Source organism: Mixophyes fleayi, chromosome 2 (assembly GCF_038048845.1).
Source record: "Mixophyes fleayi isolate aMixFle1 chromosome 2, aMixFle1.hap1, whole genome shotgun sequence".
Classification (NCBI taxonomy): domain Eukaryota; kingdom Metazoa; phylum Chordata; class Amphibia; order Anura; family Limnodynastidae; genus Mixophyes; species Mixophyes fleayi.
In genome coordinates this window covers 291,760,267-291,777,290 of record NC_134403.1, presented here as the reverse complement: position 1 = coordinate 291,777,290, position 17,024 = coordinate 291,760,267, and the positions used below count along the sequence as shown (strand labels likewise).

Here is a 17,024-nt window from a genome sequence, read left to right as displayed (position 1 = left end):
ACCCCAGCCAGAGGCAGAACTAGCGAGCTGTGGGCCCTTGTGCGGGTAGGCCGGGAGGAGGGAACTGGATCCCCTGATCCTCTGTATCCGCAATGCAGAAGGCCCCATCATCTCCATTGGACCCAGATACACCGCAACTGCTGCACCAATGAAAGCTCTGCAACTGATCCCAGCCCTTACCTCCATCTCATCACCTCCCAGCCTTCATTACTGATTTGAAGATCTGGGTGTTTTAACACAGAGTAGAGGGAAGACGGACAGAGCATAGTCTAGCTCAGGTGCTAGTCATACCCACTAATGTGAGATGTTTCCTCAGAGCAAACCAAGCACTATTACTTTAATGTCATTGTTTCACTAGTTGAGTAATTGTCTTTCCCTCTATAATCCCCTTCTTGTTATCAAATAGAAATATAAAGCTCAATCCTCCCAAGAAAATTATGTTTGTGTTGCAAGATGGGGTATACATATTACATCGTCCTATGATCATTAATAATAAATGAATATTGGTGTGGTATTATATATTATGTTATCTTATCTATTTATCAATAATAAAGGTATGGTGAGTTGGAGGAGGGTACATTTATATCAGCCTAAAGAAATAAAAATCCCACATCCCCCTAGTAACAAATGCTATATAACAGTAAAAGAATTTTGATTTTAAAAAGAGCATGTATTTAGAATGTTTTCCAATTAATAAAAAAGTATAACACATAGCAATAATTTGTGCTGAACAATTATTCAGGTATGATTATTTTTCCATTTCTATGGCATTATAAAAACAGAATAAAAAAACTCTGAAACCAGCATCCAATATTCACACAAGTTGACAATCGTCTTGGCTAATGCAGTCAGTGGAAATAGGAAAATTAAATGTTGAATTAAATATAAATCAGTGAATGCAAACAAATGCTAAGATGTCTAAAGTACTGTAACTCATAGACTTCTTGCTTACTGAGCTTGCGGACATTTTTTGGTATTGGTCTTTTGTGTATAAATTAAATGAAAACATTATGACACATGTTGATATGTTGTATAATTCAAATATAATTAAACTTTGGAAAATACTTCCTCAAACAAATAATTATTTTGATTATTTTTTTCTTATGATTTGCCTGCACTTTTACATTTTTACACCACACATAAAAAGTCACATCCCCAAAATATTTCATATGTTAAAACTTAAATCAAAAATAACTTTAAAAAAAAACACACACACACAAAAAGGCAGACTAGATAGACATGTATAGTCAAATTCTAAATGTCTATGTTCCTATGAGTTAAATTAACCATTTTTTAAAAAAAAATAACTACAGCTTATTTATTAACCATATGCTTATATGATCATTTTAGTAGGCGATATTTAAAGTTTTAAATGCTCTGCAGAAAGTATTTAGCATACAGTAATTTAGCTGTTTTTGTTTACACAAATAAATAAAAAGACCCATGTAATTTTATTAATATTGTGTACTTGTAAAATATTGTTTTTAATACACCTAAGATAAACAGTTGTGCAACCTTTGTTGTATTTCAGTCACAGCAATCAGAAATATGGACATATGTTACACTAACATCCAATACTCTCTCCATCCACATAATATTTTATTTTTTAAAGACTTTGCCACACAATTATATAATACATTTTCTTATTTGCAACACCAGAACATTGTACAATGAATAAACATTACCTATCCAACAATCCATCATTAACAGATTCACCAATATGTCATACAGTTTTCCAAAGCATATTACATTTCTTTATAATGTTCTACATTTCAAGTGTCTAAGCACCATTATGAAAGTCCAGACAAGAAGTACTTTAGTAAAGAATTTGTGAAGATAATTATATTGAGTTACTCTTTTGAATTTTAGTTTGTTGCCATATTTTGTTAGCTTCTTTAGATATTAGATTTTATAAACTCACTTAAAATTCCAACAAGCTATATCGACCACAATCACAATTACTTGTTTAAATGACCACTAACACATTGACCAAAAGATCAATTACATTTTAAAAGTTGAATAAAGATGGAAATAATTTATAATAATATTCAAACACAGCCCTGTTGTTACATTTCTAATATCATGACCCACTGAAGGCAAGCAGCAGTATAATTGTAACTATTGTTACACTAATTAATTAGCTTTCTCTATATTATTAATTTTCTTTTCACTCCTCCCACGAAAATTCAAATTGTGGGGCGAGGTGGTGTTTAATACAATATATTTACAGTTTAATTATATTTACTTATTTCAATTTTGGCCTGTATTTTTAAAGAATAATAAAGTAGTTTAGTACAAAGTATATGTTTAAAAGAAAGAAATTTGCAATGCCATCAGGAACACGCTAATTAATATAATTATTGTCTCATTAGCATACTTCTTTGTCACATAAGCAAAAACTATCTCTGTTGCATCAATTGAGGTAATATAACTGATGGATATTTCAACTTCACAAGGAATCAGCCCAAGTCATATTTTTAGGGGTATGATAAAACACTAAGGGCTAGATTTACTAAACTGTGGGTTTGCAAAAGTGGAAATGTTACCTATAGCAATCAGATTCTAGCTATCATTTATTTAGTGCATTCTACAAAATGATAGCTAGAATGTGATTGGTTGCTATAGGAAACATCTCCACTTTTTCAAACCCGCAGTTTAGTAAATATACCCCTAAAAGCTGGAATGATGATACTACTACAATTTCAATTCAAGTGTGTTCTCAGCTTTTTGAAATCTGCATTGTGTCCACTAAATAAATTAACAACATATGGAATTTGAATTTTCATATCAAAAGTTATCTTATTATGATCTGTTCTTTGTCCTGAGGTAATATGTATAATAATAATATATATAGATATATTATAAATACATATTTGTTTATGGTTTGGTTGTTCAAACTTTCCTAAATACTTTGATGTTGTCATATTACCAAATTTGTCACCAAGTTTACCTTACAAAGTCGGTAATAAAAAAGCAAAAGAAACAGTCTATTATAAAAAAGAAGATTCAAAAGTTCCAAATACAATAAATTTAGAATTCAGTCAATTGTACTTTTTTAATTATTAAAATCAAAATTACATTTTAACTACATGGGAGGTGTTCCAAATTTTAAATTGCACTGTACATTATGCTATTAAATATTATTTGGAGATATTTCACAAACTTTAATTTTTAAATTAGATTGAAATGAAAGGCAAAAAGCAACTTTTACTTCCTATTGAGCAATCCCTTTCTATAAATCATTACACCTAATGCAGCTGTTGATGTGAGCAATGCTGAAAATCCAAGAAGTTTAAGCAAGCCCTCCACTGATGGAAGGTTTCTTTCCCAAAATGTAGTGGTAATTGGCAGTGCTGGAATATCCTAAAATAACATCACAAGCACACAATTAATCTTCAAAAAACTCATGTTTTGATACATAAAAATACATTCTGGCACCTACAGATGAAAGTCTATTCTCATTATGAAGGGGCTTAAGTACAGAAATGATAAGTGCGTTATATCATTTATAATGAATGATTAATAATGCAATTCTAATACAAACTTTTTACCTAATTGACAATGTAGATGACATATTCTAGCACTATTTGTTCTTTGGGAACCTGGTTTTCCAGAAAATGTTCTAAATTTAAATTAATGTATATCTGTATTAAGTTCCATTAATAATGTTTTCTTTCTTATCCATTAATACAATTTCTAATTATACTACCTCCTGCAGTCAAAACATGAATCTCTATTACATTGCTTTATCTATAACTAAAAGAAGGTCATGGAATTGAGAAATATACTGCAAATCTTACCCATGACTGTGGTTCCGGCATCCATATATCACTCTCCGGAATTGTGCCCAAATCGAATAAAATCTTAAAATACAATATACAGACAATATTATAACTTTTGCAAACAAATCAAAATGATTAATCAGTGGTAGATTATGTACATTAAAGCACAATACATACTGTTTCCGTTCAACTTGAGATAAAAAGTTATAGCAATACATCTTACATGTTTACATAATAAACCAGTGGTCAAAGTGGAAATTTTGAAGTGGCGGTATAATAAATGTAATGGGAATGGAATTGATAGTTATACAATGAAGGCAGTATGAGAAGTGGCAGTATAGCACATCACTGTATACACCCCCACTTCGACCACTGATAATAATTATATAGTATCTAATCTCATATAATAAATGTGTGATTATTTTGACTAAATAATAATAATGACTGTTTCATTACATTTAAAAAAACAAACTTTTTTTTATGCAATTATATGTGTGAGCATTGAGCCTTATTTGTGTTTATTTGCATTAAGATGGAAGAAGAAAATTGGAATAGTACGATTATCTGCACCTCAACGTGGAGCAAATGTCTGCTAAAAAAATGTATGGTGCCCCACAAAAACAGATAACCTCAATTACATTCACCTTGCACCCATTCATGATTTCCATAACTTCTCCTGCAAAGAAAAGTTTAGTTGTGGACACATAATCCAGTACATGATGGTGCCTAACCAACAGTATTGGGGGACACCACTCAGCCGCCCATCATCTAGAGTAAAATTTGCTCTCGGCACTTTTGCCATGCAAATTCATATGCATAAGTGTATACTTGGCGATTCTTGCCAGAAGTTTGTAAGTGGCCTCCACTGATACATTGTAACTGAGGAAAACTTTATAAACTTGAAAAATACTGGAACAGTTTAATATACAACCTTGCAACTTAAATTTATTTACATTTATTTTCGCTATAACTTTTTATTGTCAAGGAACATAAAGGGTATAGTGGCATAAAAAGGAAAAGGGAAATTGAGAAAAAGAAAACCTGGGGGAAAAAAAAGCATTCTAAAATGGTTTAGTTACACAAGCACAAATGTATTTATATTGCTACATGTAAATAAGTACATTTAGTGTTGAAATTAAGCATACGAAAGGGATGTTGATACCTCTCTGACAGCTCTTTCTCCTGCCTGGATTGCTCCTTCAAGATATCCACTCCATTCAGTGGCTGTCTCTGTGCCAGCAAAGAAGATCCGACCAAAAGGTTGGCGAAGAACTCTTTAAAACAGCATGAAGACTGATTAATAGGCATAGTTCTAGAATTAACCACACATTAAATACCACTAATTTACGCATTTGTGTAAACACAAATGTAATTTTCCTAATTAATTCCTTTTATTTTGATGCCTTAGACAGCTGCCTTGGGTTGCCTCCTAATAGACATACCATTCTCCTGCAGTTTTACCCTCACTTACTGCAAGGAAAGCAAATAAAATAGTGCACAATACAATAACCTTAATTTCTTTTTAAATAGAATAACACGATAATCATAATATTGTTAACAGTAATTGTGGGCACATGCTACTAAGAACAAGATACAATAGTGAAGACTTCAAAATTGTTAAAAGTATTTGAAGGGGGTTTTTGGAACATTTTTTCTTGCATATCGTAATAACTAGTTATTAATATATTATATCTTACCTTATATCTTATATCTTACCTTCCATATTGAGTCAAGATTCCTGGTGGAAAATAAGCTGTGTAACACCCCCCAGAATACTGCTCATCACACCAGTTCTTTTCTTCATAATGCACTGGCTGTTGAAATCTTTACAGTTATCATCTGAACGATAATCTTACATAAAATCTAATACAACTACTCAATGATATTAATAATATATGAATGTGATTTTTTTTGCTGGAATGATTGGGTCTTATGCTTTAGACACAGATAAAAAAAATGTACAAAATTTTGAGTCAAAAATTACAAAATTATGTTTAAAAATGATTACTGTCCTTGCCCACAGTGCCCCGTTGTATTCCCCTCTTTATTAAATGGTTTAGCAGTGTTACTCACAGTGCATGTAGGAGGAAACTGAGTGGCAATCTCTATGGCTATGGAGGCATATCATATATATGACTTCATTACCATTATATTTATTCTATATGGTTTCAGAAGCTATATGAATAAATGCTTTCTAAGTTACATATCCCAACATCAGTGTATGCGCATATCTATATATATTAATATATATATATACACAATTAAAGTGCTCCTATCATGACCTTTATTCATTTTAAATAAAGACAATTCATGTATTAGGCACTGTAAAGGACTGTTTTTTTTATTTTACCTGGCATTAGCTCTGCGTTTAAATAGATGAGGTCCTACAAATTAATGAGCTAATAATGGGATTGGATGGTTATGCATTGCTCCGTCTCTCCTTTGCCATACCTTGTCATCTGCTCCAGACTAAGTCCTAAGCTTTGGTAGTAGATAAGAAAGGTCAGTTGTAGAGAGACTAAGCCCTGTCCCACTCAAAAAGTCAAATTAAGTTGAACTGTTCAGAGCACCACCGCAAGCTGCCATCCTTTATCAGTGCTCACAGAGCCTCATTCTGAACATTATTAATATTGGAGAGGGAGCTGCAGAAAATAGCCAGTCATTTTTGCTAGTTAGTTATATATTAATGCAATATATTGTGCTTCTCCTCTCAAAGTGCAGAATCACTGTACAAAAAAAATATTTAAGAATTTACTTTATTTTAAATAAAAAATCTGTTAGGGCAGGATCTTAAAAATAAAAATGAAAAGCAATAAATGAATATATCATTACATAGTAAAAATTAACAAATTTATTTTAATATTAGTATGGTATGGTATTAATATATATACATATATAGATTTAATAAAATTATCTTACATGCAGAGCATCCTCTGAGTCCAATACTTTTGCATAAAGCTCACAGATTTTTCGCTTTCTAGGAGCAAAATCCAGGAAATTTGTTAATATGGATTTACCAGTAACAGTAGTCTTAAAAACAAGTGCAAATATCTTTGTAATGATAGAGAAAGTTTTAAATACACTAACACTTCATTTTAGTAGAATAACTGCAATTGTTACTCATGTGTTTCAGTACAATACTTTCTTCAATATATACCAAAATAATTGCTGCTGAAATTAATTCTACATGGTATGTGTCCTATATACATGCAAAGACCTTATACCTGAACCAGCAAAAATGTTATTGAATATAGATTACATTGCAGACCATGGGATAGTTATGAAACATTCTAAAAAGGAATAGTGGTGATGTTGCCTATTGCAACCATATGCTAACCATCAAATATCTGATACATTCTAGAAAGTATAGTTAGAATCTGATTGGTTGCTATGGGTACTTTTACCTGTAAGATTGTTTGACAAACCTTTCTCATAGTCTTCAATGATGTACAATTAGGAAGAATAATATTAACAAATAATGAATAATAACAAAGAAACAAACAATGGAACAGAATGAGTGAGGACCTTTCCTAATAAAGATGAAAACTTAAAGTAGACGCTGGGAATTAAATACATGGCATAAGTACGGTGGTTCAGCCACATATGTAACATACAGGTGGAGTTTGTCAAGTGTTAAATAGAGCTGTATAAACATGCTAGTAATCTCGTTTCTGTGTAAGAATAGAAATACAGTGCACTGAGGAGTATTTAGTTGTTTAGGATATATCAAGGGCAGGAGCAACTAGTGTTAAGTGTTGTTAACAAAAAATAATGATTTTATAAGTTGTGAGTCTCTAAGTAATGGATGCCTGATTTATTTACTATATAATGGTCACTAATACCATGACACTTAAGGAATTTGATAAACTTCCCTTAATAAATGTGTTTTCAAGGAACTATGAAAATGTTGAAGTATAGGGGTTAGTGTAATTGAGTAAGGTAATGCTTTCTATAGTATAGATACAGCTCAGTAGAAGACTTGGAGGTTGGCAGTATGTATGATGGTGCAGAAAATAAAAGGTTGCTTGAATAATTTCACTGGAGGGACTGCAGGTAACGCTGTTTCTAGTGTGTTACTCTTTACATTGCTATGACATGTAGCAAAAACAAAGAAAGTTTTAGTTTGTTCTCTTATTGGTTTTACATGCAAGATGTGTTATGTCTGTATGCTGAGATAACTGCACTGTTTAATGCAAACGTTATTCCACAAAGAACTTCCTAGTGTGTGCCTATTGAATGAATGAATGACGCATAATCTGCAAGTGTCTATACACTATATTTTGAAGATAACAGTGCCCATTCTAGAGAACATGCCTACGCTTACCCTGTAAAAAAAAAAGTTGCTGAAATCATCAGCAAGAATCTTTTGAGATAGAAGTACATATGCAATGGAACATGCAAATGGCATGTATTAAAATGTCAGGCATATTTGGCAGATCCAGCGGATGGAATTTATGACTAGTATTATCCGCTATTCCTCGAGAGCCTTCACCAAGGTCTGGGGCCCGTGGCTATCCTTTTTTCAGGTACCTCCACCCTTTACTTAACTCAGTACCATTACAAAGTTCAGTCTATTGTCCTATTTTCTCCTTTTTTTTTTTTTTCTTCAGAGCTTCTTCCACTCAATGGATCTAGTCACTCTCCTCCCTCTCTCCTCTTTCTCTCTTCCTTTTTCTCTTTCCTTACCCTGGTCCCCCTTTCTCTCTCTTCTCCTTATCTCTTCTCCTACCACAAAAACTTTGGGTTACTCTTTATCATTCTTGTTTAAAGCCCGGGTTGACAGGTAGAATTTTTTTTTCTGATCTTGCTGGACGCAGTTATCGTGTGATTTGCTCGTTATTATCTACTTGTGTTTTCACGTTGTCTACTGTTCTCTTTGCATATGTGACTTTGCTAAATAATACTTTAAAAAAAAAAATGTCAGGCATATATAATTTATATGCAAAACACTGCATTTTAAGTGAATACAACCATTTAAATTAGTAAAAATCCATGAGAATTCTATTTCCCATCTTTTAAACATGAAGTAGCAATGTTTACCATTGTTCTCGACTTACAAAAGGTGACTTCACCAACAAAGTTTAAAAATCTAAATAGAATGTGCCCCTAAATTTACTCTTCTTTTTGTATCCTTCAATTTTGAAACCGTTTCAATAAAAACAATTAGGGCCTGATTTTGAGTTAGGAGCTAAGCAAAGAAAAGGAGCAAATGTGCACCTTGGCAAACCATGTTACATGAGAGGGGGAGGTAAATTTAAAATGTAGGGACAGATTTATAGTTGGGTTACGGCATGTCATAGATCAACTTTAATTTCAGTGTAAAAATAAAGCTATCAAGTATTTGTGTGCTACTTGAAAAAACAGACAGTATTTTCCTTGCGTGCATAAAATAAGTCAATTTGCACCCCTTGCATTGTTACATGGTTTGTCCAGGTGCAAATTTGCTCATTTTCCTTGCTTTGCTCCTAACTCAAAATCAGGCCCTAAATGTAAAAAAAATAAAATACATCTAAATAGATAAAGACTTTTCAATGTATTTTATTGTGCACATTTCAATTAATTAATTCAATACACTATATGTACAAGCTCTTTTGAAATGAATGGGAAAACTGGATCTATATAGTATTACTACCAAAATGTGCTAGCTATAGAACAGGCTCACATTTGAACACTCTGCAAGCATTGTTTTGTGTTTCCCTGTGTTCCCAATTATCTTAATTGGCCTTTTAAGCATCAGTAATGACTTTAAAGTATTTATTTTATTTGTTGACACAGAGTAATTTCAAAAAATTAAATGATCTTACTGTATTTACATTAATGAAATAGTAGTAAGCGGCGTGGATGATGGTAGGTCTGTATGTGTCATAGGTATGCCTCCCCTCTGACCTACTTTCTACCTTAGCAAGCGGAATAGGGTTGGGGCATCATCATCTGCTGTTGTCAGACTAGGATGGTGATGCTGGGCTGTGACATCATAGCCCAGCACATTACTACCAGCCCTGTGGGGCACTGTGGGGGTATTAAAAACACTGAGTGAGTGACATTATTGTAAGCTTGCGAGCAGGGATCTCTTACCTCTCTGTATGTATGTATGTATGTATTACCCAGTATTGTTTTATCACTGTTTGTAAGGTGCTGGGCTATGATGTCACAGCCCAGCATCACCATCCTAGTCTGACAACAGCAGATGATGATGCCCCAACCCCATTCCGCTTGCTAAGATAGGAAGTTGGTGGGAGCGGAGCCTGTAGGTGGCATACCTACCACAGATACAGACTTTCCGTCATCCACATAGCTTACTACTATTTCATTAATGTATATACAGTAAGAGCATTCCATTTTTTGCAATTACTCTGTGTCAACAAATAAAATAAATACTCTAAAATCATTATTGATGTTTAAAAAGCCAATTAAGACCGCTGGGGACACAGGGAAACACAAAACAATAATTGCAGAGTGTTCAAATGTGAGCCTTTTCTATAATCTTGTATGCAGAGACTTGGTTATTAGAGAGGAGGTGAGGAGCAGATGTGGTTTGTAGGAGTAGTCTTGTTTAGGGCTTTGTAGTTAAGGGTCAGTAATATGAAATCGATTCTGGTACAGAGAGTCAGTATAGGATTTGCAGAGTAAAGTGGCTGATTTGCAGTAATGACAGCTGAAGGTCAGCCTTGACATGCTATTTAGAAGTGATTGAAAAGGTGAAAGAAAGAAACAAGGGTGAGGGAATGCTAAATAGGAGAGGATTACAAAAGCCAGGATGAGAGACGATGATAACAGATAAGAGTTTTGATTACATTTTGGCTAAGAAAAGGGCATATTCTAGCAATATTAGGAAATAATAGGTGAAGGCTCCAGGACTGTGAGGCAGATTATATGTGAAGAGGAAAGAAGAGGGCAGAGTCAAGGGTGACACCAAGGCAGTGGGCTTGGGAGAGTGAGAAAATTGTAGTGTTGTTGATGGTAAGAGAGATTTGAGCGGATGGGGTGACCCTGAGAGGAGGAAAGATCATTTCTGTTTTGGACATGCTAAGATTTAGGATTATGTGCCACTGATGTGGAAAAGTACAGAGACATTTGGTCACACAAGATAGTAGATAAGGGGAGAGACCATGGGATAGAAGAGTGAATGGGCAATCAAACCACAGTGCATGTACTGTAAGGGCATGGTCGTGTAATAGCGAATGAGGCAGAACCGCAAAGAGATGCAGATATGGCTACCAGTAGCTGTATCACTCGGGGGTGCCTGGCGGGTGGTGCAAATGCAGGCTGATAATAAAGACGTTTGCCACTTCTGATTGGCTGATTCAGATGCACCTAGTGCTTTCTTCATCGACAGTGCTGACATTATCTAAATTTGTGGGAATATTTTAGAGTTCATCATTTGATACTTTCATTTGTACATGAAAAAGATTATACTGTTGTACTATATAGAATGAGTATTTCGCTATTAAAGCAAATGTTATAAAAAAATAATTATGCTTATGGTGTAAGTGTATCTGACGTACATCTACAGTGGCATAGGCTACTGGTGCAGAAATGGACACATCTTGAGATATGTCTGACTCAGCACGTAGGCGTATATACACTATTAAGATGTGCTTTTTTAATCGTTTATTTTGGGGGCAGAAGAGTGGAAGTGAGAAAAAAATTCACAAAGGCAGTAATAAAGCGTTGAAAGGTCAGATTTCAGTGATTTCAGTGATTTAATAATACATTTTTGAGGAAGATTTGAAAAACTGGTGATTTACAGATTGATTTGCTTTTAATTGATTGAGGGCTTAGCTACATATTTGGTTTAGCTGATACCAACAAAAATTATTTTAAAAATCCCAACAAAACAGAAACTTTTACCTTTCATCTTTTGTGAGATGGACAAGTCTCCTTGATTTACGAGCAAGAATGAATCTGAAAAAAGCAAAGGAAACATTGTACTTAATATTTTACATTTTTCCTTTCTTGAATAAGTCATTTTCCAATCAATCCCTCTTTAAACCAGATAACGACTAATAATCTGAATATTTTTGTTTATCAATTTATTTACATGTGTCACTGAGTGCTAATAAATATTTGCCTTTTTATTTAAAGATACATGCTAAACCTATTGATATTCTGATAAGAAAGTTATTGAATTTCAGATGCTATTTATAATGAAAAATGTAAATATGTGAAGGATAATTTAAGACAAATATGAGAATTTGAATAACAATATAAATGATTAAAGGCATCATAAAATATTGACACAATGTGTCACGGCAGGTCCCAGAAAAGAATCACTTGGCTGGGGTATCTATCAAAGACACACCATAACAGGCCAAGCTGCTTAGTCCTGAGAGGTCTGGTTGTAGAGTACAAGCTGAAATCACAGGACTGTAGAAGGTAGAATAGTGATGGACGAAGCCAAAGTCAAGGGATTGGGTAAAGTACAATATTAGGGATGCAGCGAAGGTCAAAGTATTGGGGACGGTAGAATTGTGATGTACAGTCAAAGAAGTCTTCTTTAAAGCACAAACAGAGAAATCCAAAACAAAACTTTGGTCCTGCAAAGGTTTGGTAGAGCTGAGGGACTTTATAAAGACTACAAACAAGTGAGATACATTGTTTTGATTGACTTGTCCTCTTCACTGAAGTGCTGATTGCAGAGTAGTAGCCCAGGTGAGGTGACTAGGTAGATTGCTGTTCTTAGCAGAGTGCTGGTTACAGGAATTGAGCGAAGGTGTTTGTAGCTGTCATTGTATATAGTCTCTTGACAGCTGTCATCTGGAGTTGGTGTTGTGAGTCTGCACAGTAATTGTTTTCTGACAGCTGTCGTCTGGAGCTAGTGTTGTGAATCCTCACACAAAGAACCAATGGGTTCAGTAAACAATCTCTCTATAACAGCTTTACATATCGACATATGTAAGTTAGCAGCTAAGAACAAAGAGGCCTATCACTAGAAGAAAAAAATATTTATATAGATACATGCATACATATGACATAACACAGCTAAAACTGATGCTGAAAATATATAAAATTAATGTACATTTATCGAAAGGTGGAAAGCATTATACCCCATTATTGCAGGCACTGTGCCATCAGGTTTGGTGTCATCAAGGGTCAGACCAATTGGCGCTTCTTCATCTTCAATAATCATGCTTCCACAATAATCTATTTAAAACAAAGACATTCCAGAAATGCAGCCATAGGTAGTTTATGAACAATGGTTGTTAACAGTTTACTACAATTTTGTAATACATACTAATCATGAGTAAATGGATAAAATTAATTTTATATGTGTACATATTTTAGTAAACTAGTCAATGTTAATTTAATACATTTCAGAATAAGTTTTTTATTGACGAAAAATCATGTAAATAAGAAAATATTCATAATGATTTGATATAAACTAAAAAGTGAAAAACATAATTGCTGAAAAAGATTTTATAACTAAATGTACAATAATTTGACAAAGTATCTAATAAATTATAATAAATTTGACCATATTTTTAATGAAGCATAAGAAAATTCAAATCCTTATGAGGAAATTATGTTTCCATCCAATGAGGCAGTTATGTTAACATCCAATCACTAATATGAATAGTTAACAATATCGGGATCAGCTCAAATTAAAAAACACGTGTCTCAATGTGTCCTTGTGAAATCACTAAAGCATATGCTCTATGGAACTTCATGGATGCGCATGACCAAATGCTGAGCGGCTAAATTTTGCAAACAGGGATTGGTGAGTCTGGGGAAATCATGCATGTTTTTGAAAAAAACAAGTATATTGCTTTTTAAAGGGGTGATATTTTTTTAAACACATTAGCAGGGTAGAATATGTGTAAGTATGCGGGTGTTCCTGAGTTTATCTGTCGCCAAATTGACCAGAAACTTGCAGCACCTTGAAATTTTAATTAAGTCTTAAGTATGACACAATGCATATCGATAGGCACACATTAACCCATTGTACATTTAAACATTCATATATAAACCAAAAGGAAAAAAAGTACAGACTATATACACCGATCAGCTACAACATTAAAACCATCCACATGAATGCTGGAACCCAAGGTTTCCCATCAGAACATTGCCCAGAACATCACACTGCCTCTGCCGGCTTGCCTTCTTCCCATAGTGCATACAGGTGCCATCTCTTCACCAGGTAAACGACTCACACACTGTCCACATAATGTAAAAGAAAACATGCTTCATCAAACCAGTCCACCTCCTTCCACTGCTCCATGGTCCAGTTCTGGCAATCACATGTCCATTGTAGGCACTGTTGGCGGTAGAGTGGGGTCAACATGGGCAATCTGACCGGTCTGCGGCTACACAGCCTCATACACAGCAAGCTGTGATGCACACTGTGTTCTGACACCTTTCTGTCATAGCCAGCATTAACTTTTCAGCAATTTGTGCTACAGTAGCTCTTCTGTGGGATATGGTCAGATGGGCTAGCCCTCACTTGCTACGCGCATCAATAAGCCTTGTGTGCCCATGACCCAGTCGCAGGTTCACTGGTTTTCCTTCTTTGGACCACTTTTGGTAAGCACTAACCCCTGTAAAATGGTAACAACCCACAAGACCTGCTGTATTGGAGATGTTATGACCGAGTCATATAGCCATCACAATTTGGTCCTTGTCAATGTTGCTCAGATCTTTAAGCTCATTGCCCATTTATTCTGCTTCTAACACATCAACTTCAAGAACTGATCATTCACTTGCTGCCTAATATATCCCACCCCTTGACAGGTGCCATTGTAACGAGTTAATCAATGTTATTTACTTCCCTTGTCAAAGGTTTTAATGTTGTGGCTAATCGATGTATAATATATGAAAAATTGGAAAATTTCAGCAATTAGAATATCCCAAAACACAGCTAAAAATGTAAAGAAAACAACTTTTGTTATTACATGTTTTTAAAATATTACTACATATTTCCATCTTAAACTTGCAATATAACATGTGTGTTCCTTGAGTGACCGCAACAGCCCAAGAAACAGCATGAGCTCATTGTGCACCACAAAATTAATTTCTGTCAGGTTTTGTTTTAGCTAACAAAGAATTTGCACAGTTCCAATTATCCAATGAGTGCATTATGGGGAAGTAGCTGTATTAGCAGGAGATCTTTTCTATAACTTGAATGGAACCCTTGATGACTTCAGGGATACAGAAAAATATTAGTGGAGCAGAGACACAGGGCTTCTTAGAGATTTGTCAGCCTTTGAAATATTATTGTGCAAATTGGACCTGATAAAATATTTTTTATTTTTAGCTATATTATTGGATATCCTGCTGACTGGTTGGTAGTTGCTTCCATATCACTGCATGTCCTCCAGAATTCACTTTAAATTACTTCCTATCAATTACAGTGTCCAGAACAATACCACCTCTTCATACATCTCAAAATGATCTTTAAATAATTTCAGTCACCCTTTTAAATCTGCCTCTCATCCTCTCTGACTACCACCCACCCTACCCTTTGTTTTCAAATCTGTATTTATTTTGTCTACCTTGTACGTCCCTGTTTTATTTTTGCCCTGTTTTTCCATCATTATGGGGCACTGTGGTGCCTTTCAAATCAATAATAATGTTAATAATATTAATAATTATAATACTGAGAATGTCACTATTTGCATCAGGTCTATAAGTAGCCTATACTGACAGATTATTTCACTACTGCTAATTTTAATAGTAACAGATGTAAGTATTTCAATACATATATATGAATATTTTTTTTCCGTTCTAACTTGAGCTTTATTAAGATTTAACATTATGACCATTAAATTGCAAGGAATTACAACACACTTCTGGCAAATAAGGAAATATTTTCTGCACTGAAGTTCTTCGGTGGCTTTTGCATGATTTGTGAAACTATGCACAGATTTATAATTTACTATTTTGAAACTCTTAGCCTTTGAGTTTCATGATATAGGAATAGGTAACTTTTGGCTCTTGCTGACCATAATGTCCTTGGGGTATATTTACTAAACTACGGGTTTGAAAAAGTGTAGATGTTTCCTACAGCAACCAATCAAATTATAGCTATCATTTTGTAGAATGTACTAAATAAATGATAGCTAGAATGTGATTGGTTGCTACAGGCAACATCTCCACTTTTTCAAACCCGCAGTTTAGTAAATATACCCCCCTTGTCCGTTTCCAGATATTTGCTTTTTTATGGTCTCTTTGTACATACCTTTTTTTATCCAGAAGGCTTCCTTGTAATAGACCATACATTTTATTACTGATCCCATAGGAACACGACTAATCAGCTGATTTCTTAGTGGAGGCAATTCAGGATTAAAATGAATCTTCATACAAAGAGCTGGTGGAATGGCACTGATAACATATTTGGCCTAAAATAGAGAAAACATTGCATTTTTTGTTGCATAAAATGTCATAAAATAAACCTTCTAGTCAATGTGTAATTTTAACAAGATTGGAACTGTTCAAATCCTCTAATTTTTGTTTGTTCCTCCCAGCATCCTAGAAAGCTAATTAGGCTCTGTTGAGTGACATCATTTTTTAATTATAGTTGGCTCGCAAATACATAGTTATTACAGAGATGCAGTCCTCTTCATGTAAATACTTGGAAATTACTGAATAACGAAATTGCAATATTTCTATTAACGGTTTAAACATATAGAATGCTAAAGCAAATCATTTTAAAACTATAAAAAAAGTTGATAATGTAATTTTTTTTGATTTTTTAATAGAATTTCTTGTACAAATGTAAAAGATTTTGAACTCTGAAACTCTTTTAAGTGCAGTTTGTAAACTGACTTCAGCCAGTTCAGCTTGAAATGAGCCAAAACATTTTCTGAAGTGCAAAACACTCATTGATGTTCAGAAACAAACTGAATAGAAAATCTTACCTCGTACACTTCGTGACCCATTGTTTCCACTTTAATAATATCTACTGACTGATCAATGCGCACTACAGGCCTCTGCAATTTCACTCGACCTTGTAAATGTTCTGCCATCTTTTCACTTATCTGCATAGCTCCGCCATCAAATTTTCTTTCCTTAGGAAATAACATGAAATTTTGTTACATAAATAAAGAAATTCACATACTAATGTAAATTAAAGGAAAAGGGCATCATCTATATTTTATTGGCATTTATAGTTATGGCAAAATTGGCATTTTCTATGCATTTTGGAAAATATATTTACATTTAGAGAAATAAAATGGAACTATAAACTTTACAAGTGAGGGGGACTGTTTGTTGGTTCTACAGCAGGGAACATCACCTCCAACACAC

At 34.0% G+C, this 17,024-nt stretch overlaps 1 protein-coding gene across 1 annotated transcript in view; it reads right to left on the bottom strand.

The window, feature by feature from the left end:
- Window positions 1-1,260: 1,260 nt before the first annotated feature.
- LOC142139093 (amine oxidase [flavin-containing]-like) overlaps window positions 1,261-17,024 on the bottom strand; it is a 62,825-nt gene continuing 47,061 nt past the window's right edge. The window contains exons 7-15 of the mRNA XM_075196386.1: window positions 16,637-16,786; window positions 15,958-16,117; window positions 12,830-12,926; window positions 11,634-11,687; window positions 6,702-6,759; window positions 5,499-5,596; window positions 4,945-5,056; window positions 3,801-3,863; window positions 1,261-3,363 (exon numbers count right to left, since the gene is read on the bottom strand). Coding sequence (XP_075052487.1) covers window positions 3,208-3,363; window positions 3,801-3,863; window positions 4,945-5,056; window positions 5,499-5,596; window positions 6,702-6,759; window positions 11,634-11,687; window positions 12,830-12,926; window positions 15,958-16,117; window positions 16,637-16,786 — 948 coding nt within the window. The 3' untranslated portion in view covers window positions 1,261-3,207. The remainder of the gene's footprint in view (window positions 3,364-3,800; window positions 3,864-4,944; window positions 5,057-5,498; window positions 5,597-6,701; window positions 6,760-11,633; window positions 11,688-12,829; window positions 12,927-15,957; window positions 16,118-16,636; window positions 16,787-17,024) is intronic.